General features: G+C 41.7%; 1 protein-coding gene across 1 annotated transcript in view; it reads left to right on the top strand.

Annotated features, from left to right (window-relative positions):
• Window positions 1–20,014, top strand: part of LOC140459870 (collagen alpha-1(XXV) chain-like) — a 376,096-nt gene extending 356,082 nt beyond the window's left edge. The window contains exon 4 of the mRNA XM_072554386.1: window positions 19,967–20,014. Coding sequence (XP_072410487.1) covers window positions 19,967–19,995 — 29 coding nt within the window. The 3' untranslated portion in view covers window positions 19,996–20,014. The remainder of the gene's footprint in view (window positions 1–19,966) is intronic.
• Window positions 20,015–23,427: the final 3,413 nt, after the last annotated feature.

The following is a 23,427-nucleotide window of genomic DNA, read 5'->3' as shown; positions in this document are numbered from 1 at the left end:
TGCCTGAGGCATGGTGACTCTCGGGTCAAATGCAACACCAGCAGTCTGTCTCAGATGAAAGAATGGTTCCCTGGAACAAAATCAATGTTACTTTTTAAGGCTCTGTTAGCTCAGTTGGCTGGACAGCTGGCTTGTGACGCAGAGTGATGCCAACAGTACATGTGCAGTTCCCACAGTAACTGAGGTCACAGTATAGATTCTGCCTTCTCAACCTCACCCCTTGCCTGAGGCATGGTGACCCTAAGATTAAATCACCACCAACCATCTATCTCCCTACTGAGTCAGCAGCCTGTGGGACAATGGCAACTTTACTTTGCACACCTACTGCCGTAACGCTGTCAAGTGTATCTCAGTTGGTGACAGAGAATTCAGAAATTTGACACTACCATTTGAAGTTTTTTCTCCCTTCAACTGTCCATCCATTCCTGCCTTAAAAAAAATTCCTTAAAATGCAGCAAATGTTTTACGAGTTGGCACTGATGGGACAAGAGTGGATTGGTTGATTTAAATATTCCAGATGATCAATAAGTCCATGATGAAAATCAATGTGAAAACACACAATAAGCAATAGAACCGTAATGCAGGGGGTATACACATACCTCATTTGCACCATAAATTATTGAAATAATAACTTAAATAAAATGTACCAGCAGAGAGCCTTCTCAATTACACCCTCAACTAACTACATTGAGGAGGTTGCAATCTTGCAACGTTTCAGGTGTATAATTTTTGCTGGTTTACTGAGAGTGCCTGTTTATTAGGTGCTGATTAATACAAAGTTTACTGTGTATAATTTTGACCATGCTTTTGCTCAACTAATTCTTGTACTGCTCCTCACCTCGTTCCAGGAGAACTACATTCCACGTAAAGTACTGTCTCTTGTCCCACCCAGCTATCACACCCCACCCTCCCCACCCGAATTCACCTCTGTGGATATGCCAGGGCTATTTCTTGGACCAGGGCAGAAATTTTTCATTGAATGTCATTAGGTTTTGGCTTCAGGATGAGTTAAGAGCAAATATTGGATAAATATTTGTGAGGACACAAATTGAGCGTGTATCCAGATTTCTGAAAGATTTAAGATTGGCCCCTATGAAGTTAGAAACAAATATTGTCCGCATCTTCATCAGAAATAGCATACAGTCCTTGATTCTTGAAAGAAGGATACCTCCTGCTCAGTTTGTATTTTGAAATAACTCAAACCATAACTATTGAGTTTCCTGCGTGGAAACATTGCCAGGCTGTAAGAGCTGATGATTTCAGGCCAATGTTTCTAAATTGAAGAGCAAAGACAGTAAAGCAGGACATTGACAGATAAAATTACTGAAGCACATTAACTGGGAACCTCATCCTCTCCATAACTAGTGCGTTATTACCCTCCCACAGTTTTATTAAACTAATAATGCAGGTCACTTGGCTTATAATTAGATTCCAGTAATTTTGCTTTCTTCCTTAGAAGTCAGCAGTTCTTTATAAAATCATTGAATGTGTGAGTAAAAACAGAGCAGATGGGATGCCCAAAGCAATCTTTTCACATTAAAATAAAATCTAAATTCTTTATATTTTCAGTCAACAATATATTCTAATTGAAGAAATTTTAAATTAAAAGTGCACATTGTAACCACAACTAGGAAGCAGTTATTTCACTTGACACAAGAACAACTTGCTTTTATAAAGCACCATTTTATATGCACTAGTTCTGCTGCTGTGGCCTCAGCTGTGAGCTTCAATGATATAGAATCCCCATAGTGCAGAAAAAGACCATTTGGCCTATTGAGTCTACACCAACCCTCACACCCCCTATCCTATTCCCATAGCCGTAACATTTATCATGCTGATCCATCATTCATAGATGGTACAGACAATCCACCTAACCTGCACCTCTTTGGGAGGTATGGGAATGTGGGAGAAAACCAGAGCACCCAGTGGAAACCCACTTAGATATGGGGAGATTGTGCCAATTCCACACAGACAGTCACCTAAGACTAGAATCAAACCTGGGTCCTTGGAACCGTGAGGCAGCAGTGCTAACCAGTGTGCCATCATGCCACCTAGCTGTAAACTGTGGTACACAGTTCCGGGGCATTTCATAGGATCATTAGCAAACACAAATTTGACAGATAGGACAGTTTGAATATTAGGTAAACATTTTGTAGAAGTAGCCACACACTTTCAGAATAGTAATTTTTCACCCAGGTCTTGTGTGGTTTTTAAAGTTCCAGAGGTTCTGATTGCTATGGCAGAGAAAGTTGATCAGAAAGGAACTTAAAATGAACAGATTGCCTGGGTCAGAGAATGTACATTCTCACTTGCTGAATGCCCCTAGGAAGCAATTACAAGAAATCCATTTGCCATTGGTGATTCTTTTCAGAACTGGAAATAGACAAATGTTGGACCTAGGGTTTAAAAGGAGCAGGTTTTCCAACCCAGGCAACTGGAGCTCGGTGGAATTGATAATGAGTGAAATAACAGAATCTAGTTCGAAGGCCAAAGGACTGTGTTATGACATTCACTTAAGAAATAGAAAGAGAAGCCCCAGAAAAGTTATATGACTTCATTGAGGATGTTACAGATAAAGTAAATGGATCACGATGATTTATTTGGCCTTTAGAAATTTGTGCAACAGAGTTCCACATGACTTAGTTTAATTAAATGTCAGAGAAAAGAACAGGGGACTGCATAAGAAACCGGTCAATAGATAGGGAAGAAAGAGTAGCTGCAAGAGATGTCAGCATTACAGATATTGACGCGCAGAAGTTGCCTTGCAAAAGTTAGGTGGATCGCTGAGAAAAATAGCTATATTGCAGCGCTTTGTGCCATTTCTCTGTTGGGTCCTCCATGGAGTAATAGTCATAGAATCATGCAGCAAGAAACAGACCCTTTGGTCCAATCAGTCCATGCCAACCACAATCTCAACATAAACTAGTCCCCCGCCCCTGTGCTTGGCCCATATCCCTCCAACAGCCTAGCAGAGAATTACCTAAGGTTTGTTATATCCAACATTCTGGATCTGTGACCTGGACACCATAATCAAATGTAACCATGTGAAGTTTGTTGGCTACACTGGAATAGGAAGGGAAGTTCAGAGAGAGGTTGTAGTCAAAGAATTGGCTGGAAGAATTGGGCCAGAAATGATTTTGGAGTCATTCCCAGTTCACCATCATAACGTGGGCAGAAATTTGACAGAAACCCCACCTTCGGCGTGTAAGTGGGATTTTTGCTGCACTGCTGGTAAAGTTAAGATGGTTAAATATGTGCAAATTTAAGAAAGTTCCTGGCTTTGGTTTGGGTATGTAAATATAAGCAGACATTGTAACAAAATGAAACTTCTTATACAAATTTGGCATCTGCATATAACTAGAACAGAATCAGTTACTAGGAGGAATATGAGGATTCTTGGCCCAAGACTAGCCTGTCATAATAGACTAGGTGGAGGTGCGTACTGCAGATACTGGAGATTAGAGTCAAGATTAGAATGGTGTTAGAAACTCAGTAGGTCAGGCAGCATCCAAGGAGCAGGAGAATCGTAATAGACTGGTGAGATTTTTATCTTAGCTTCTGACAAAGCAATCAGAAATTTTGCGGAGTGCTGAGATGCCCATCCAGCAGTTCAGAATACAAGTTTATAAATAATATGGAACCTAACATAAAAGGGAGTCGGACTGAAGTAGGACATCCTGCTCCAGCCTATTTTGCCATTTTGTAAGGCACTGCTAGTCTTTTCAAGACCTTAAATCCTCTTTGTCATGTCAGCTGTTCAAAGCAATCAACTCCTCAGTATTTCAGAAAATCCACCTCCTCTTGAAAGTCTTGTAGTAATTTAGCCTTTACAAAACTCTGGTGTTGAGAATTCCTGATGCTGACTGCCCTCTGAGCAAAGACATTCCTTTGCTTGTCAGTTTGAAATGAACAAACCCTCAAATGGACAGAATCTTATAAAGGTCTGAGCAAAGTGGACAATGGAAAGACATTTGACAGAATCGGACAAAAAGGCCGGAAAGGCCCATCTTGATATCGCAGTCATCTCTCTCCATCCTTTACGCTTTCTACAAGCAGCCTGACAAGATTCTGTGTAGGCAGCAGCAAGATGCTAATTGACCGGGATCACTGCTTGTTCAACATCTTATTAAGGCCACACCTCAACTCATTAATATTCAGCCCTCTATTTTACCAAAGTCAGTAAAGAAACAAGTGCATGTGAATTCAGCTTGCCACTTGCTTCAAAGGACCTCCTTGTGCTTGCAACCAAATCACAGCCCAAGTACAGCCAACAGGCACTAGGTGCATGCACACTTTCTCCACAGACATTGGCAATTCCAACCCATCGCGACTTCTCCTCGGGACTGAGCGTGCACTCTGGAAGCACATGACATGCACTGCACAGTATACCGGCAACTAGCACTGAAATGCTGCAGTGGGGTTACTTTATACATGAAGACTGGACCAGGCTGCTCGCTTGTTCTCTTAGCGCTCACTCATTTAGCACATATTTGCATGCCCCACAACATCCCTGCCTTACCATGCTATGTTTTGTCAGTCAGTGCAGTCACAAACACAGGCAGCCTGCCTTGCCACTAAGCAGTCCTCTGTCTGGAGGATGCACATTTGTTGAACGGTAGTGTGCTTTGTCAGATAAGCCAGCAGTTTATGTGGCAAACACACTGCAAGTGCCACAGCCTGCAGCCACATCTCAAAGTCTTAGCAGAAGACATCACTGAAGCTAGCCAGGGAGTCCTGGCACAGGGCAACCTCTGATGCCATTGTCAAGAGGGGTTCTCAGCCTGTGAGCCAGAAGTATAGGGAGAGAGGGTTATGGTCAGTCACTTGGCTCCACAGCAGCATGTGCAGGGAATGGAGCAAAGGTGGTAGAGGAGATGCATTAATGCCTGCCATGTATCTCAACGTGGCTTGCTCAGGGCTGACCGATCTCGTTGGTTGATAGTAGAGGCAACAATCAGTCCACAGAAACCAAGAGTGTATGTGGCCATAGTCATGGGACAAAGCCTTGGCTGATTAGTCTTCTGGATGGGTGGGGTGGGGTCGCTGCAGGCTCTTGCAACAACATAGTACAGTTGTGAAAGTGGATGGGGTGGGTGGTGGCCATAGGGTTTGCCAAGGAGGAGAATGGTAAAGCAGATTGGAAAAGGGTCATGTGGAGGGAGAGGTGGAAGGACCCTCCATGTTCAGGAGCACACTGGCTTCAAGGAGGGGGACAATGAATGACCACAGCAGGCATGGTCACCTCACACCCTAGCAGCTAGGTGGAGAATGTAGGCACATATAGAACTTGGGGAGGTAGAGTCATAGAGATGTATTGCACGGAAACAGACCCTTCGGTCCAATTCATCCATGCCGACCAAATATCCTAAACTAATCTAGTCCCATTTGCCATCACTTGGCCCATATCCCTCCAAACCCTTCCGATTCATATACCCATCCAGATGCATTTTAAATGCTGTAATTGTATCAGCCTCCACCACTTCCTCTGGCAGCTCATTCCATACATGCACCACCCTCTGCGTAAAAAAAAGTCCTTCAAATCTTTCCCCTCTCGCCCTAAACCTATGCGCTGTAGTTTTGGGACTTCCCCCACCCCAGGGAAAAGACCTTGTCTATTCATCCTATCCTGCCCCTCATGATTTTATAAACCTCTATAAGGTCACCCCTCAGCCTCTGACGTTCCAGGGAAAATAGCCCCAGTCTATTCAGCCTCACCCTATAACTGAAGCCCTCCAACCTGGCACCATCCTTGTAAATCTTTTCTGAACCCTTTCAAGTTTCACAATATCCTTTATATATCAGGGAGACCAGAACTGAACACAGTATTCCAAAAGTGGCCTAACCAGTTTACTATACCGCTGCAATATGACCTTCCAAGTCCAAATCTCAATGCACTGACCAACAAAGGCAGGCAAACCAAACGCTGCCCTCACTATCATATTTACCTGCAACTCCACTTTCATGGAACTATGAACCTGCACTACAGATCTCTTTGTTCAGCAACACTCCCCAGGACCTTACCATGTGATGTCTGTGGCGCTACCAGGAAGGGGATGTGGATATTTGGGAGCACACCAGCATGTTCAAGCTGAAGCTACAAGTCACTGGCTGAGGAGGGCTCACTGCTGCCCTCCATCATGCCAGAAATCAGAGTGCACAACGGGGAAGAAAGTGGCTGTGATCACTTGCGCAGTGGTCAGGCTCAGTGGAGAAAGGAGGGCATCCAGCAAACACTAACAATGGGACTTTGAAAGGAAAAGAACATTGGCCATAGGCACATGCAAAGTCTTACGCAGTAGGGGGTCTATGACCTGGTCACCCCATAGCATTAACCCTGACAGGATCACAGAGTATGAGAGCACAGAAGGATGTCATCATATCTGTGCTGATCATCAAAAACCTACCTACTATTGTATCATTTTCCAACACTTGTCCCATAGCCTTCTCTGCTATGGCACTTCAAGCCATCCTCTCAATACTCTTTATCAATTTGGAGATGCTGGTGTTGGACTGGGGTGTACAAGATTAAAAGTCATACAACACCAGGTTATAGTCCAACAGGTTTGATTGGAAGCACTAGCTTTCCGAGCGCCGCTCCTTCATCAGGTGGTTGACAGAAGGGAGAAGAGTTTGAATGAGAGTTGTGTGGAGTCATCCATAATGCTATTAGCCTTGCGGATGCAGCATGTGGTGTAAATGTCTGTAATGGAGGGGAGAGACATCCCGATGATCTTCTCATCTGTCCTCACTATCTGTTGTAGGGTCTTAACGATCTGAGATGGTGCAATTTCCAAACCAGGCAGTGATGCAGATCACCAGGGTGCTCTTAAAGAACCCTCTGTAGAATGTGGTGAGGGTGGGGGATGGGCTTTTCTCAACCTACGCAGAAAGTGGAAACAGAGATGGAGTGAGTGTGAGCTGGCAGAGGGAAGAGTGTGGCACTTACCTGGGTGCAGCGGGGAAGGCCACTGATGGGTTTGTTTTCTACACTGCCAGCCTTTCCTCCATACCTTGGGGAAAGCAATGATCTTGGTGGTGACTTTAAACCTGGTTCTAGTGGCATAGTCTCCTCTGCTGATGCTATGGGAAACGAATGCCTCTCCACAGGGCCTCCCCGTTCTCCAGGTCCATAATGGAGAATTGCAGAGCCTTATTCCTCTTCTCCGCCATGTTTAGACTCTGTCTTTGACCAAGCAGGGCAGCTTTGAAATGCCAGTGCTCATCCAGGGGCAAATGGTGCAGGCAGCAAGGATGCCGATGTTTTCAGTGGGCATCTGCTAAGTGGCAAGTTGTTCTGGAAATGGTGAGTGATAAGATGGGACTAAAATCCGACTTGAGATATACCATAAGGTCATAATTGGTAATTAATGAGGCGAGTTTTGTAAAATAGGTTTAGGTTGAGAGAGGAAAAATTTAAAAGAGACCTAAGGGGCAACCCTTTCACACAGAGGGTGGTGCATGTATGGAATGAACTGCCAGAGGAAGTGGTGGAGGCTGATAGAATTACAACATTTAAAAGGCATCTGGATGGGTATATGAATAGGAAGGGTTTAGAGGGATATGGGCCAAGTGCTGGCAAATGGGACTAGATTAATTTAGGCTATCTGGTTGACATGGATGAGTTAGACCGAAGGATCTATTTCTGTGCTGTACATCTCTATGACTCTACATGGTGAACTATCAATGCACTATAGGCGAAAGTGAGGACTGCAGATGCTGGAGATCCAAGTCTAGATTAGAGCAGGTCAGGCAGCATCCGTGGAGCAGGAAAATCGACGTTTCGGGCAAAAGCCCTTCATCAATGCACTTTAGCTCAACCTAACCCGGGCCTAGCCAAAGTAACTCTGTCCCCTAGTCTGAGACTCCCCCGTGAGTGGAAGCCGCTTCTCGACACTTATCCTGTCAAGCCCCCTCTTTATGTTTCAACAGATCACCCATCATTCTTCTAAACACTAATGAATAAAAGTCTAAACTATTCAGTTGTAGGTGATAAGTCAGATCCTGTAATCAGGCTAAAAGAATCATACAGTCATACAGCATTGAAACAGACCCTTTACTCCAACTTGTCCATGCTGACAGGTTTCCCCAAACTAACCTGGTCCTGAATTGCCTCCAATGTCAATATATCCTTTTGTAAATACAGGGACCCGATGGTACACAATACTATGGATACTGCCTCACCAACACCTGTAAGGTTGAAACATTTCCCCATTTTTAAATTTCAACCCTTTGCAACAAAATTTGCCTCCCTAACTATTTGCTGGACTTGTTTATTAACATATTGTGTTCAATACACAAGAACACCCAGATCACTCTGCACTGGTTTTTTATTGGAATCGCTCAATTTCATAGTCTGCCTCTTGATTCTTCCTAAAGTGCATGACCTCACAATTTCCTGCACTAAATTCCATTGCCAATATTTTGCCCACTCACTCAACCTGTACTAAGGTTGTGTTACACTTCTATTCTCAAACGTTCTTAAATAAAAAGACAAAATCTGTATCAGAGGTTCTAATTTAAATTACGCGCAAGAACTGACAAGGGAGATCGCAGAGACAGAACATAAGACACACCAACTGCGGTGAGAGCTGAAAATGTGTTGCTGGAAAAGCGCAGCAGGTCAGGCAGCATCCAAGGAGCAGGAGAATCGACGTTTCGGGCATGACCCCTTCTTCAGAGCCCTTCTCATGCCCAAAACATTGATTCTCCTGCTCCTTGGATGCTGCCTGACCTGCTGCACTTTTCCAGCAACACATTTTCAGCTCTGATCTCCAGCATCTGCAGTCCTCACTTTCTCCCAACTGCTGTGAGAGATAAATTTGCATGGGCAGAATGGCCTTTTCTTGCATTCTTGTATAATATGTATTTCAAAGAAGAAATTACAAACTTAGTATGCTGGCTCTGTACAGTCCTGTCATTCCTCAGTGTCCTGGACTGCGCATTTGAAAATGGGCCTGGCTGAGATTCAATACATCATTTGCATTTGTGAGTTTACAGTACTCGCATCCTTGATGGTGAGCCTTTGTTGATGTTGATTGATACAGTCTGTGATGCTGGCAGTTCTGTCTCCTGTGTCAGATTGCAGATGGTTTTAGTTGAAGAAATTCCAAGATCTACACCAGAAAGTGAACTGGATTTGAGCCTTTACTTCTCTGCTAAAGTGCCCCAACGGGCAAGAAGCGCAGGTGCATTTTAACTGAGAAGTGCACTACACACCCCAGTGAGAAAAAGACAGAGAGGATAGTGCAGTGGCCAGGCCTGAAAGAGGCATCCAGCTTTTTGAATATCTAAAGAAGGAACCTAACATCTGATCACGGACACTATTGTAATTTTTCCCCGAAACCGGGGGCACCAGCTCTGCATGTGTTGATGACACCAATCCTTGAGATCATCTTCTGACTGTGCTTCGTCTCTGTGGAGATGAGGATCCAATCATTGGTGTCCTCATGCCTCAGGCTTCTTTAACAATGTGATACCTGTGTGAGTACCTCACTGATGAAGAAGGAGCAGGAGGACAAAGATGAGGCATGATGGAAATTAGATTAGATTAGATTCCCTACAGTGTGGAAACAGGCCCTTTGGCCCAACCAGTCCACACCGACCCTCCAAAGAGTAACCCATCCAGACCCATTTCCCTCTGACTAATGCACCCAACACTATGGGCAATTTAGCATGGCCAATTCATCTGACCTGCACATCTTTGAACTGTGGGAAGAAACTGGAGCACCCGGAGGAAACCCATGCAGACATGGGGAGAATGTGCAAACTCCACACAGACAGTTGCCCGAGGATGGAATCGAACCTGGGTCCCTGGTGCTGTGAGGCAGCAGTGCTAACCACTGAGCCACCATGCCACCCTAAATTGCTGGGGGACGATTCACCAAAACCCCTGGAATGACCAGAGAAGCTGACAAAGAATTCTGACCTGGAATATAAATGTTTGATATCATTATCAAATGAAAACTTCTGGCTCTAGTATGAAACAGGCCCTTTAATGTCATTTGAACTGTTCTTCGTCTTTAAATATCCAGTCCATAAGCTTGATTTCTACCCTAGGGGAGAGTTGTGGAGAGGCCAGGATATCATTGTTGTCACTTAATACATAACAGCATTGGCCATCTATAATGAGCTGTACAGCCAGGGGTGCAAATACAACTTTTACTTTGTGGGAACGGTTTGGACTCTCTACCTCAGAAGGAAACTGCACAACCTGGCTCAGACCAAGGGTAGGTAGCTCCTGACTTAGTTTCCAAACTTCTGAATCAAATTTGCGGTCTCAAGTTTTTTTTTTCTCTCTCACTGTCTTTGGAATAGAAGCCATGTTAATACTGAAGTGGAAAATCACAGAATATGTTCTTTCCATCTTTGAGAACATTGCAGACCACTTACAATGTAAGGGCAATAGAACTTTGTAGCTTCAAGAAATACTTGTGTCCCAGTTGGTATTTTTGAATCCAAGCGACAACTTTCACCCATCATCAATACTTTTGGAGGCTTTGCAATAAGAGATGACTGTGCCATAATGAAATAAATTATTTTGTAAATAGTGATTACATTTTAGAGATCAATAAGAAAATAATCATAAACTTTATTTTAGTTGGAAATCTCAGTCTGTAGTAAGAAAGTGGCCAGTGACATTCACAGGATGTGGGGGTGACTGGCCAGGCCAGTATTTATTGTTCCTCCCTAATTGCCAAGAGGGAAGTTGAGAATCTTGTGTTAAGGATGTTCCTGTGTAACGACTTTGAAGGCACAATATGAATGCAAGATACTGTTTTTGTTTGGAAATCTCAACGTGGCAAAAAATGAAGAATTTAACCAACCCCAGTGCCACTTTCAGACTCCAATTAAGTTAGAATTAGTTGCCAGCTTTCAGGTTGGTGGCCCAGACCATAGGAAGATGTCTCAGCAATACAAAAAGGCATGTTCATGATGCCAGCAAAAATGTTTAAATATTGTTGTATGACATTCTCCAGAAGCTGAAATAAACTTTAAAACATAATGAAAAATGGAAGGTTTCTTTCCTTCAGTCAATAAGCCTGAAATATTAGCTACAACTTGTCAAAATTTTGATAATGTCCAAAAGGAACAACAGATTAACTCGCTAGAAAATGTAAGTTATTTTTTAAAATGCCATATATCACCTCTCAAAGTGTAAGACTTAATAAAGGAGAGTTTTTATTAGCTGAAGTTGAAGTACTTGTGACGTAGTAATAAGGTTCCAGAGGGTCAGGTGTCTACTGTGCTCCCTCCACGTCCCCCACTTTATCTCCCCTGTGCCCTGCAATAGGAGAGAAGGGGGATGCAAACTAGCTTTCTGTTTGGTTCAATGGTTAAATCCACAGTTAACAACACAACTGTAATTTTGGATCAAATATTGTCTTGTGTATTAATATAGAAGAAAAATGGATGATTATCAAAGTTGAAAGGAAACATGTTCGATTATTTTGGCTAGTCCCCAATTTGTATGTGTGTGGTGGGAAAACAAACAATTCAGACAAGATGTCTCATACTTACCACTGAATATCTGCAGCAGAATCTGATGTTTACAATTAAAATGATTGTTTTATAAGATTCAGATTTTTTGAATCAGATTTTCCCTGTTTTATATTAAGAAGGAAAAAAATCAACAACTCTGGAATTTTTATACATGCAGGTTTGTGGTAATAATTTGATAATTTTCTTTGAGAGGAGAAATAATAGATTTGAGAATTGATGAAAAAAAGACACATTTCTATTGAAGCTGATTGTTTTGCACACATGAAGACATATTTTAAAACAAACCAAATTAAGTAGAAATCAATATTTGAGGGGAAGAGTGTGGATTGGTTGAGGTGTTTCCATGGAACTGTAATTAGTGATGACAGACAATCCTTTGCCAAGCCTTTTAATCAATGAGATATTAAGAAATGACTGAAGACATTGGATTCTGCAAGACATGGCCCCTGACAACATTTTGGCAATATTACTGCAGACTTGAGCTCCATAACTAGCTGCACCCCTCGTCCAATTCTCCTTGGAAAATTATAACACTGGCATCTACCTGGCAATGTGGAAAATTGCCCATGTGTATCGTATTCACAAAAAGTAGGACAAATCCAAGCCGGCTGACTATTGCAATACCAGCCATTTTGTTTTTATTCATTCACAGAATATGAACATCACTGGCCAGACCAGCATTTATTGCCCATTCCTAATTGCCCAGAGGGCAGTTAAGAATCACCTGCATTGCTGTTAGTCTGGAGTCACATGTAGGTCAGACCAGGTAAGGGCAGCTGTTTCCTTTCCTGAAGGGCACTAGTGAACCAAATGAATTTTACCTGACAATGAACAACAAGTTCATGGTCACCATTGAACTTTTAATTACAAATTTTTATTGAACTAAAATTCCATCATCTGCTGTGAAATTCAAACCCAGGTCTCGAGTGCATTATCTAGTCCAAATTAATAGTCAAGTGATAATACCACAGTGCCATCACCATCCCCCTTATTCTCTCAATTATCAGCAAAATGATGAAAAGTGTTGTTGACAGTGATAGCAAGCAGTATGCATTCAACTGACTTGCTGTGTGGAGGGGTTGGGAATGGACCAATGTGTCCCAGAGGGCAGAAGGCAGACAGGGTTGTTGGGGGGAAGGAGGGGATTATGTATCTGGTGGTCACCTCCTCCTGGAGGTGGAAGAAATGGACATGGTTGCTGCTGGGCTGGTAAGTGAAGGCCAGGGGACACTATCTATGTTGTGAGAAGGAAGAGAAGGGATGAGGACTAAAGTGTGGGAGACACATTGAACACTGCTGAGATATCTGTCAACTACAAGGGAATCCTCAGTTGAGGAAGAAGATGGACATTTCAGAGACCCCGTTGTAGTAGCTGGCATCATTGGAACAGATATGACAAAAACTGAGAAGCTGGGAGAACGGATGACAGTCTTTATAGGAAGCAGTGTGTGGGGATGTCAGTCGGAGTAACCATGCGTGTCAGGGGGTTAGTAGTGAATATTGGTGGCCACCCTATGCCCAGAAATGGAAACAGATTTTGAGGAAAGACAGGGAGTCGTAAGAGTGGGGTGAAAATTGCAAGTGAAATAGATAAATTTTCCAATTCTGGGCAGGTGGGGGAAGCAGCACCAATTATTGATGTACCAAACAAAAGAGTTGTGAGTAGACACCCAAGTAGGATTGGAACAGGGAATGTTCCACCTACCCAACAAAGAAATAGCCATGATCGGGGATCCAATGCTCTTGCCCATGACCACACTTGCATTCTGAAGAAAATAAGAAGAGTTAAAGGAGAAGTCATTCAAAGTGAGGACATTATCTTTGGCAAGAAAGCAGAGTTACTGCAAGACTTGTTGTGTTTCTCTAGCAATTCCTGGTGTTGTTTCAGATTTCCAGCATTTGCTGTTCTTTGCTTTTTCATTTGTTTCTCTTCTGCATTTGTTATTGATAGCCTCATAATAAATCTTTCAGCTGCAAGCATGGGAGAGAACCAGTCTGTGACTGGAGGAGCAGCTCAACATTTTCACAGAATTTCACAGAATCCCTACAGAATGGAAACGAGCCATCAGGCCCAATAGGTCCACACTGACCCTCCGAAGAATAACCCACTGAGACCCACTTCCCTACATTGACCCTTGACTAATGCACCTAATCTATACATTCCATTTAGCATGGCCAATCCACCTAACCGGCACATCTTTGGATTGTGGGAGGAAACTGGAGCACCCATTGGATACCCATGCAGACACTGGGAGAATGTACAAACTCCACACAGACAGTCGCCTGAGGAGGGAATCAAACCTGGGTCCCTGGCATTGTGAGGCAGCAGTGCTAACTGGTGAGGGACCATGCCACCCTATTTTATGAGGGCAACTTTTCTCAAATTGATCATCCCCATGAGCAAATTTTCTGAAGCAATATGGGAACTTTGAGGCTGAGGTTTCCCCTAACAATGTATACGCTGTGCATTGTCATGATCCCATTATCATATCCATTCTCATTATTAAAATAGATGTTAATTTTGCAAAAATGTCCTTTATGTGGTATTTTATCAAGTGATGATTTTAAAATACATAAATACAAATCAACCATCATCAATACTTCAAAGAACAGGAACAAATCACATTATGCTCCCACACAAATTGAAGATTGTTCTGGCTGATTCTCGGGGCCTTGATACCAGGCAGCCAGGGGTCTGCAAACTGTTTAAGATTGCAGGTTGTACTCGCGTATAGCACGTGATGTACTGGAAGCTACATCTATTAATGCACAGCACCCTGTACTTTACACACGGAGAGAACATACACAGATTGCATTTTAATTCAACAAAATAGATATCGACCATTCACTGGCTGATTTCTCAGGGTGACACACTGACTAATCAGAGTCAACCAAAAATTTAAAGTCTGGGTGTTTACTGTCAATCAGTGCAAATGGGTGCATTCTCCATGGTGACACATCTACCAGATTCCACTTACCAACCAATCAGCACGCTCCTATCAAACAGTATAAATGTTGTTTTTTTCCCCTTAAATTTGTATTCTTGTGAAGTGTTCTGATCAATGCAAGACAAAAAGGTTCAACAAAATGTCACATTTTATTTTAAGCAATAATCAAGTTCTGTAATACTAAATTAACTACCTGGGAAAAACAATCCGGTGCTAGTCAAGAACTGGCTTTGTCTGAATGTGGTTGAGTGGAACTGTGCAAGTGTTAGACAAGCGGCACGGTGGCTCAGTGGTTAGCACTGCTGCCTCACAGCGCCAGGGTCACAGGTTTGATTCCAGCCTCGGGTGACTGTCTGTGTGGAGTTTGCACATTCACCCCGTGTCTGCGTGGGTTTGCTTCAGGTGCTCCGGTTTCCTCCCACAGTCCAAAGATGTGCAGGTCAGGTGAATTTGTTATGCTAAATTCTCCATACTGTTAGGCGCGTTAGTCAGAGGGAAATGAGTCTGGGTGGGTTACTCTTCGGAGGGTCTGTGTGGACTTGTTGGGCTGAAGGGCCTGTTTCCACAGTGTAGGAAATCTAATCTAATCAACAGGGAAGTGCGTTAGTGGGGGAGGCATGATTGACCATAAAACTGCAATAGACACAAGGAGGGTTGACTCACAGAGGATCCCTTTTTTAAAACTAGGTCCGTTTCAGTATAGTGTGGTGGGTGGAATCCAAATTGAAGAAATTCAAAGAGAACATTAAAGGGCAAAGTAGAGAGCTGAAAGGCAGGGAGATACATGAGAACCTGAGTGTAAAAGTGGGTTAGGACTGGGTGGTTGAAAAGTTGAGCAGATATTGTTTTGACTGTGGTGTGATGGCAGTGGTAAAGGAAAGGTATATGATATTTACTGGGCAGGAGGGGTAGTTCCATTGCTTTGTTATATATCTTTAGTGCATTTCCCCTTGATTAATATGAATTTCTCGATATTACCTTTCAGATAAGCGGTAATACAAATGATTATCACCTCCCTTGAAGACATAGCATAAGTGGAAAGTGTATAGTTAAGTAATGAGTTGCAGTGGGTATTGAATGGTGTATATCCAGGATCAGGGAATTACAGGAACAGTACATTCATTTCTGGGCTTCACAATCCTTCCTTTAACATACCTGTGACCATTCTCTGAACAAATTGGAGTCTCCATGCTCAAAGCTTGGAATTTGAAGCAGTAATTCTCCATTGGGAGCTGTGGAAACATTCAAGGGAGCTGACAGCACATACGGTATACATGTCTATCACTGTCGATACTCACTGGTGTTAGCATGTCAGATAAACAAGCCTTTCTGCAGCTGTGTGTAGGAGCATAGAATGGTTACAGTCCAGCAGAAGGCTGTGCCAGCAAGAGGAGAACCCTGCTAATGATCCCCACCCTTTCCCGGGAGTCCTGCATATTTTCCATTCCAAGTGCTTATTTATTCCTTTTGAAACTCTTGATTGTATCTGACTCCACCATTTTCTCAAACCAGTCACTCAATAAAACTATTTTCCTTCATGCTGCTAACAGTTCCTTTGCCAATCACCTTAAATCAGTACCTTCTGGTTTTTGACCATTTTCAACTAACAATAGTTTCTGACGTGACCCCTCATGATTTTGAATATTTCTGGCAAATTTCAGCCTTTTCTTGTCAAAGCAGAAAAACTCTGGCTTCACCAATCCACGATATAAAGAAAGTCTATCATCTATGTAGTCATTTTTGTATTTCTTCCTGCTGCACACGCTGTAAAGTTTTCAAGTTCTTCCAAACGTGCAGTGTGCAGAATTGGACACAATAATCCACTTGAGTCTTTATAAAAGGCTCATCATAACTTGCTTGCGTTTGTATTCTCAGACTATAGTTATAAAGTCCTGGATCCCATTTGTCTTTTTAACCACATTCTCAACCTGCCCTGCCATCTTCAACAATTTGGACGTATATACCTCAGGTCTCTTGATTCCTTCATACTGTTCAAATTGTACTCTTTAGATGATATTGCCTCTTCTCACCCTTCTTTCCAGAAGTATCACTTCACACTTCTCTGCACTAAATTTCACCTGCCATGTGTCTAACCTGGCAATATTCCTTATCCCCTGCAGCTCACAATGCTTCGAAGTGATGTGTTAACTGCAAATGTTAAAATTGTGCCCTGGACGTCCAAACCTAATGCAGGTCATGAAAAAGCAGTAGTCCTCATAATTGCCCTCAAGAAACCTCAAAGTAAACCCGGCCTCAGTCCAGAAACAACCACTCAGCATTACAATGTTTCCTATCTCTCAAATCCATACTGTGTCTGTCTCAGTTTTCCCACTGACTTCAGCTTTGCTGGCAAGTCTATGATGTGGCACACTATCAAATATCTTCTGGAAGTCCATCAACTACATTATCTTTAACATCCTTCTCAAAATAAAACAAGGGTCCTGATGAACACAATTTAAGTAAGAAACAGAAAAACCCTGAAATTACTGGAGAAACTCAACTGGTTTGGCAGTATCTGTGGGGAGAAAGCAGATTTAACTATAGAAAACAAGATGTGGAGGTACCGGTATTGGACTGGGGTGGATAGGATCAGAAGTCTCACAACACGTGACAAAAGAGCACTGCTCCGACTGTTTGTGATTTCAGATAGGCCTGTTGGACTGTAACCAGGTGTTGTGTGACTTCTGACCTGATAGAAAACAAATGGGGCATTATTAAAACAGCAGTTAAAGGAGGTGTCTAATGGCAATTGGCCGCTAGTGGACTTTTAGTGTCAGCATTACTCTGGTTAAATGAAGTGTTAGCTGCTTGTGAAGAGTTGAAGGATCACTCTTTGCTGCAGGTGTAATATCATTGGCTGCTCTTTCGCTAACTGCAAAGGAAAATTGCATTCGAGGGAATCTCACATTTCCAACCACGTACTGTCATCGACGACTCATAAGTTATGAAGAAAAACAGATATTTCTCCTTTTTATCCCTCCCACTCCCACCAAATGGGGAAACCTGACTCTTTGGTTACCTCAATACCACAGGGAGGAGTAGCATCGACCCTGAGAGAATCATTGCAGAAATTTGGATTTCAGAAGTTGCCCTGAAGCGCTCGAATGTTATTCACAGCTTTTAAAACAAGCTCTCACACAACAGCTGGAATAATGCTTGTTGGTGAAATTCAAATACTGGACTTGGTACAGACAAAGACAAATGTAGGACACAGCAGACATTTCTTCATCATATTATTCTTTAAATCAGCTGAAATAACATCATTATATTCAGTTATTTTCAACCATTCTTCACATTCTGATTTATTCTAAAACAATTAATTGTCCTGATGGTTAACCCTTTGCCTAACCAGCAGGGTTCTTCTTTTGTTTAGTTTTAATAATGTAATTACCGGCCCAAATACATAAAAATAGCAGGAGTCTTTTTTTAAATGTTTCCAAATCAACTTATTCAGAGATATTGTTATATACATGTGTAGGAGGTGGAATTTGAACCTGGGACATTCAACTCAGAGTTAGGGACACTAATACTTCTCTCTTAGTAGTGGGCCCTTTAATAACTTCCTACATATGCTGCACCAAGTGTCCAATCCAATATGGAGCTTCTGAGTGAGGTGGACACAGCCCACTTGGTTCACTGCGTTCATAGAGTCATAGAAATACACAGCACAGAAACAGACCCTTGGGTCCAACGCGTCCGTGCTGACTAGATATCCTAACCTAATCTAGTCTCATCTGCCAGCACTTGGCCCATATCTCTGTACAGTATACCCTTCCTATTCATATACCCATCCAGATAACAGCCTCCGCCACTTCCACTGGCAGGTCATACCATATGCGTTCCACCCTCTGTGTGAAAAAGTTGCCCCTTACGTCCCTTTTAAATCTCTCCCCTCTCACCCTAAACCTCTCGTCCCTGAGCCACATTTCTGTGATTTCTATGATTTCCCAGTCCCATGTTCCTAGCCACGGCCTGAAATCATCTGCCTTCCCTGTTAGGCCTCTTGTATTGAAATAAATGCAATTTAATTTATCAGTCTTACCTTGTTCTCTGTTTTGTCCCTACCTGCCCTGACTGTTTGACTTGCTCTTTTTCCCAACTGTACCAGTCTCTGATTGATCTCTTTCTTCACTATCTCCCTGGGTCCCACCCCCTCACTTTACTAGTTTAAATCCTCCCGAGCAGCTCTAGCAAATCTCCCTGTCAGTTTATTGATTCCAGTGACCCAAAAATGTGAGTCCTTCTCCCCTGCACCAGCTCCTCAGCCATGCATTCATCTGCTCTATCCTCCTATTCCTACCCTCACCAGCTTGTAACACCGGGAGTAATCCAGATATTACTACCCTTCTGCTGGTATCCCAAATGAACGATCAGCCTGAATCAATGCAAAATGATATTGCTTTTCAATAGATGTCCAATTTCACAGCGGTTATGAAAATAAAGATTTTAGTTTTTTTTTAAATGATAAGCCAGGTCAGCGATAGAATTTCTACTCCCAAGATAAAATGTTTATTCATCAGTTCATAAAGTTAACAGGGAGTGGCATTTCTGCCACAACACCACAAGTTACAGTCTGAATAGGAACAGGTTGAACAGACTGCACAGTCTTCCCTGCTCTAACTTGCAACCTGGTTACATTTACTGGGCAAAACAATGCACAGTGATCCATTTAAGTATTTGCTATTTCTTTTGTCTCTTCTGCTGATTTGAACTGGAAGTAGAGATAACAGTTGGCAATAAAGCAGATGATTCATCCTTAAAAGAAAATTGAGTGTGCAATTGTGGTGAAGAATCTCGCTTGACTTTAGTGAAATATGAAAATGACTGTTATACCCACTGATGATTGTAAAATTGTTCCATATGAAATGGTAGTGGCTGGATGATACTTCCCACAGCCAGCACATATTTGGAGAATGAATCTTTTTGGGGGAAAGGTTTGTAGATCTTGAAAGACTCTCCAGTGTATTGAAGAATACTAATAGAAAAAGTATTAGTTCATATGATATTCCTGTCTACGGTGCTTTCACAGGGATATTAATCCAGTTCAAATAAATGGGTCAACACCTGCATCTTAATAATGCTCAGAACACATAAAACATTAGTTCACTAATATTGGCAATCGTAATTTCTCGGATCTTGCTGCAGCTAAATTTTAAAAAAGAGTCTGTTAAAAAGACAGACTTGCATTGATAGAGCTTTTCATAGCCACTGGACATTTTGACATGCTTTACAGACAATGAATATTTTTTTGAAGTATAGCAAGTGTAGTATTCTAGGAAGCACTCAAAAACATGTAAAATGTTGCATGAATACTATGAAGGGACTCATTTTAATTTGGATTTGCTGTCGAAAGAAGAATTTGGATTTAATCAGCACAAAAGAAACAGCACTGTACACTTTAGCAATTAACAAAACAGGGAAGTTCTCAGTTTTTCTATTCTGAATGTTCTACTTTTGAAATAGTCTTTATAGTTTTGGTGGATTTTCATAACTAAGTATTTTTGTCTATCTCTTTACAGGACCTCCTGTAAGTACTATTGCTGTCTGAACTCTCAATGAAAATCGCCAAGATAAGAATTTCTTATTTTTATTTTAATGAGCAATTGATTGTTTAAAGACCATTAAACAAGTTGACCAACTTATTTGATTGAGTGCAATAGAAGATATAATTGCAACAGAGATGAATCGTGCACTTAGTTTTTTTATTTACTGAAACATCAATATTTCAATTGTGACATTCCAATTCTCAGTTGTAGCCATCTGCTATAGATGTCTAATGAAATGATCACAATGATATTTCTGTATGACTATGTTGTTAATGTAATTAATATCAAAATATACATACTTTAAATGACCAGCCTTGCTATTCCTGTAAATTTATATTTACAGTTGTTTATAATGTTGAAACATGTATGTTTTGTGATGAGAGGATTGTATTTCGTTGAAAGATTTGTGGAAGTGTTTTGTACATCTTAAGCACAAGTATTATTTGTCAATACTGACTCATTTGTAATTGCCTATTTAATTGGCCTTTTTACCCACTATGATGGCCAATTATTAGATCCTATATGGAGTAATTTTCATACAAACGTATATCTCACAGGTGAGATTATTCACTGATTCTCAATTCTAAATATCTACATGAAAGAAAACGTATTTCCAGTTTTGTACTAGAATATGAACAAAAAGAAATCCCTGGCCCCTAGGTTATCCAGTGACTGCAGTTTTCCATAAAAGGTGAAAAAGTAGTTGAATTGCCAATGTCTGTTTATGGAAAGTGCATAAAGATCTATATTCAAATGTAGTAGACTGCAGTAATCCTCTCTCTTCGCTGAAGTGTTTCGGTTGCTTTGTGTAACTTGCATTGCTTGGAGTAAAGGTTATTTCCAGTTCATCTATAAAACTAACGTACTTACACATTTCTAGTTCACTAGAAAGTGGTTGCTCAGTGAGACTGTTCTTCTTTATGATGTCACTTACTCTTGGTTTTCCAATAAGTCTTCATGACTGCTCTATGAGGTAATCTGCTTTTCTTGACGTAATCTAACCTGACCATTTCTAATGTAGACAATTTTCTTTTTGATCTGATACCCAAGAGAAGGCCTCCGAGCAAAAGTAACACAGGTATTCAATATTCCAGATGAACGGTATTCAAAGCTACAAAAAAGGTTCATGCAAAGTTATGTTGAAAGCTTAATTATAGAATCAGAAACAGCAAATTGGATACTCTGGAAGCTACATTAAAGGATGTGGAAAGTATAATACACCATTGTCAAAAAAACTGGACAATGCAGTAAGATCAAAACCAAAAACTTGGTCAAAGAATTAGGTTTTAAAGGCTAGCTTCCAGAAGGAAGCCGAGCTACAGAGTTGAAAAAATTCCAGAGTTTTGGGTCTTGACAGCTGAAACCACAACTGTCAATGGGAGTTTGATTTCAATCAGGGATGTTCAAGCAACCAGAATTGGAGCAACACGGATACTTTTAGGCTAGAGAAAATCACTGAGAAAACAAGTTGTGGTTGAACCTGGAGCAAATGTACATTGAAGAGAACTGAAGTAACAGTTGAGCAGAACTTAGGTAACAGAGTTTTTAATTGAACTCCAGTTTCCAGAGGATAGAAATTGGGAGGGTGATCATCAGTGCAATAGAATAGTCAAGTCTAGAGGTGATAAACTTAATGATTATGATTTCAGTAGCAGATCAGCTGAGGAAGGGAGGCTTCAGATGGTGAAATAGATGGCCTTATCAAAGGTGGAGAGTTGTGCCAGGAACCTCATCATGGCATCAAGTGTAAGATCTCAGCCAGGAAGAGCTCATACATAAAAACAGCAGCTTGTGCACCCCAGCCACTGGCTTGTACTGGATAGAACCAGTTGGAACTGATGTGACTCTTGAGAAAACAAAGGAAGTGACATAGGGTTCAAACCTTTATTCGGTGGAAGAGTAATGAGCTAATGCTGCCAGTGCTCTTGGGCGGAAGCTCATAACAAAAGGACACAAACTCGGAAGAAGAGTCAGAGCCAACAAAAGTAAGACATCAAAGTTTGGGAAGATAAGTAAAAAGAATAAAAATGAAGGATTTTGGGCATTCAGCCTGAAAAAAAACTCCAAAGATTAACCTTCGCAAAAGTGGAGGACCCTACATTGAAAGGGAAGACCCAAAGGATATCCTGGCCAGTGTGAACCCATATTCTCAGGTACTAGCCTTTATATTCTGTGATTGTTCAGGGAACATCAGAGAAACCGAATGAGTGTGAGCATTGATTTTCATCTTGTATGAATTGCATGCCTGTTTTTAATCTTTCTTAACCAAATGGTGTGAATTGCATGTCTGTTTTAACTAACCAGCAAAGTCAATTGTTGATACAGATGTGACTCTTTTCCTCTTTGTGCTGAGCCAATAACTGTTATCGAAGGTGATAACAGGCAACCAGATGGAGGATACAAACCGTCTCATTCAATCTCAGACAGGGGAAGATTGGAGTCAGTATTTCTGCAGTTCGTTGAGGATGATGGTTTTAGCTTTTCCAGTATCCAGTTGGAGGAAGGTTCTGCTCGACTGTATGTAGGATACGCAGCCTGGCAATGTGAATGTGGTGGAGTGTTGAGAGAGATGATGGTGAACCGAAGGTTAGATGTTACCAGCCCATGTATAGAAACAGGTAATGTGACTGAGACCCAGTGTGTACATGAGAAATGAGGAGTAAGGGACCAAGGAAAAATCCTCTGGGACACCAGAGGTAATTGTGTAACAGCATACGGAGAAGCCATCATCAGGGATTCTGTGGCTTCAACTGAACCAATAAGAATGGAATCAAATCAATCCAGCCCCACCCAGCTGAAGGATCATGCTGTGGAGTGTTTTCGAGCAATTTTAGTAACAAACACAATTATATTGGTCTCTTTATTTCAGGATGGATATAAATGGTTGGCAGCAATTCCGAGAAGGTTTATCAGACTTAACACCAGAAATGGATGGGTTCCCTCATGAGGAAAGATTGGAGAGGCTTGGCTTATATCCATTAAAATCAAAAAGAGCAAGAAGCAACAGGATAGATGTGGAGAGGATGTTTCCTCTCATAACAGAATCTAGAACTAACGGTCACTGTTTAAAAATAAGAGGTCACCCATTTAAGACAAAAGTAATGGGAAATCTTCTGTAATATTGGGTCAAGAATCTTTTGAAAACTCTTCTTCAAAAAACAGGGGATGCAGAGTTTTAAAAATACCGAAGGCTGATGTAGCTATATTCTTGATAACCTTTTACCCTTTTGCTTATCAGGGGTCAGAGGGAATGTGGAATAATTGGATCAGCCCAGATCTTACTGAATAGCAGAGCAAGTTACAGGTCTGGGTTAACTCCTCCTGCTCCTAATTGATATGTTCATATCTGTGTTTGTATATAATATTGGACAGCCGTTTTTACTCATTCATGGGATGTGGGTGTCACTGGTTGGACCAGCATTTATTGACCATCC

The sequence above is a fragment of the Chiloscyllium punctatum genome, chromosome 1 (genome assembly GCF_047496795.1).
Source record: "Chiloscyllium punctatum isolate Juve2018m chromosome 1, sChiPun1.3, whole genome shotgun sequence".
Lineage (NCBI taxonomy): Eukaryota > Metazoa > Chordata > Chondrichthyes > Orectolobiformes > Hemiscylliidae > Chiloscyllium > Chiloscyllium punctatum.
This window is presented reverse-complemented; position numbering and strand designations above follow the sequence as displayed.